Genomic DNA, 2,215 nt, shown 5'->3' on the forward strand with positions numbered 1-2,215 from the left:
AAAAGTGTGTATTGTATTGACTCAACATGGTGCATCAATAGAAGAAATAGGAAATGTTATGCTTAAAGAACTAGGTATGTACATGTACATATTAAGTCAATCAATGTTAACCTTTTGTGTTCACAATAGGATACTTACCATCCTCCTCCTCCTGCTATTGAAGGAACAAAAAATTAATTTTTGCACAGTATAATTTTGTAGAATTTTTTTCACTTTATTATTTGACAAATACCCTGTAAGCTTGTCCATTTAAGGTGGCATGCAAGTCTATTGTATGTGTGTTTTGTCATTAATGTCTTTATAATAGTTATTATTCATTAGTTGTTATCATGTTATGATTGTAGATATTATCTACTACTTTTAGTATAGAGCTATTTTTGGTGAAGCTATTTTTAGTAGAGCTATTTTTGGTACTCTTGGTGTGTCATTTGTGTGGGAGTTATCTTGGCTGTTTTTCTCTTTGGTAAGTTTAAGACAGTTATTCAATATGCTGTTAAGTGTCAAGTTATGAATCTCTACTATATAGACCAACTGTCAGTCCATACAATGGAAGTCAATACAATGCCAAAGTTGTTGGTATATACTCTTATTATAAAGGCCCTCTTCTCTCTCCTCCTCCTCATGTCAGGCGATGTTGAACTCAACCCAGGACCTGGTAAAGATAATCATAATATTGTGTGCCATAATTATCGTTATTTAAACTGTAGATCCAAAGAGCATACTACAGAAGTATTCAGCTAACCTATCCAAAGCAATATCAGCTGATGTTAACAATGTAGTTAATGCATTGTTTGCCAAGAAGCTAATACCACAAGGAACTAAAGACTATGTAGTGACAGTAGTTGGTGTAGCTAATGCTGATAAAGCTGATAGAGTAATAAATGATGTCATGGGTCAGTTAGAAGCTGTTCTTGATAAAAGACAGTATTTAGTTAAAGTGTGTAATGTATTGATTGAACAAGGTGCAGCAATAGAAGAGATAGGAAATGTTATGCTTACAGAACTAGGTATGTACATGTACATAAGCTAATCAATGTTAACCTTTTGTGTTCAATAGGAGAAGACACTACTACTGTCCAGCCTCCTACTCCAGATGGATCTAGTATTGCTAGTGAAAGCTCTGGTTCTGTACTGAAAGCCAAAGGTATAATTATAATTATTATTAAATGCTTTACAGGGACAGGTAGCCGAGAAGGTACAAGCCAAAATGTTGTCAAATTTTACATTCAACTGACAAACAGGCCTCACTAATTATTTTCTTATAAATTTTTGGGATCCTGATACAGTTAGGTGCCTCACAAATTTCCCCCTCTGCCCTCCCTTTCTATAAGTGGGCCAAACTTAGCTGTAAATTCCAGACACCTTGGGACCCAATAATACTGTCCTGATTATGAACCTGTCGTTATTTCAGTCTGGTTCTGCCTCTTTGTTGTGCAGGTGTGGCACAATGAAGAGGTGAGGCCAGACTAGAGGTTCATCAATGCATATTTATATTGTATTGGGACTGATACTACCTGTCCTGATTATAGAGATGTCCTTATTTTAGAGTATCCATAACAGCAAGAGTCTATACTGTAAAGTGCTTCAATGTGCATTGCAAGCATTTCAGTTCCCGGCGTGGTTTGATCTGGATTGATGTGCTTTGATTTATATTCATGAAGTAGTTATAATAAGTACATGTAACAGTGTGAACATGATTAATGCACATTGATTCAGCTGTGTCAGTAATGGGCATTGAAGTACATCAAAAATGGTATCAGTGTGTATTCATTATGCTCAATTTCTTAAATCCACAGGCAAGGAGCTTGATATGAAAACAGTCACAAAGATATTTAGTTCTTCTGCTCACCATTACAGACTGATAGGGATTGGATTGGATGTAAATGTGGCTGATCTGAAAGATGCAGGGGATGCAACTAATAATCTTATCACAGTATTCCAGAGGTGGTTTGATGCCAATAAAGATGTCAGTTGGGATACTTTAAAAGAACTTTGTGACAACTATCCTGATCAACTGGGCAAAGCAAAGGCTAAGCTAAATAAAGAACTTGGTTTATAGTCCTTAAAAGAATGATAGTAGCTGCTCATTTAAAAAATTTTTTTTAATTTCTTTTGTGTTATCTTTTCAATAATAATTTTGCATTTATAAAAAGCACCTCCCACGCATTTATGACCTAGTTAATTAATAGTAAAGCCACGCCCCTCATCCAGTCTT

The 2,215-nt window shown here is 35.3% G+C and overlaps 2 protein-coding genes across 2 annotated transcripts in view; both read left to right on the forward strand.

The window, feature by feature from the left end:
• Positions 1-2,215, forward strand: part of LOC100641097 (uncharacterized) — a gene marked incomplete at its 3' end in the record, with an annotated part of 30,040 nt that overhangs the window by 12,828 nt on the left and 14,997 nt on the right. The gene's annotated exons all lie outside the window — the stretch shown is intronic.
• On the forward strand, positions 474-2,215 carry LOC109587210 (uncharacterized). The gene is made up of 4 exons (XM_020003446.1): positions 474-655; positions 708-1,007; positions 1,058-1,144; positions 1,797-2,215. Exons 1-4 carry the CDS (start codon positions 508-510, stop codon positions 2,057-2,059), a joined length of 798 nt encoding a protein of 265 aa, XP_019859005.1. The 5' UTR covers positions 474-507; the 3' UTR covers positions 2,060-2,215.

Source organism: Amphimedon queenslandica, unplaced genomic scaffold, assembly GCF_000090795.2.
Source record: "Amphimedon queenslandica unplaced genomic scaffold, v1.1 AMPQUscaffold_12654, whole genome shotgun sequence".
NCBI lineage: Eukaryota > Metazoa > Porifera > Demospongiae > Haplosclerida > Niphatidae > Amphimedon > Amphimedon queenslandica.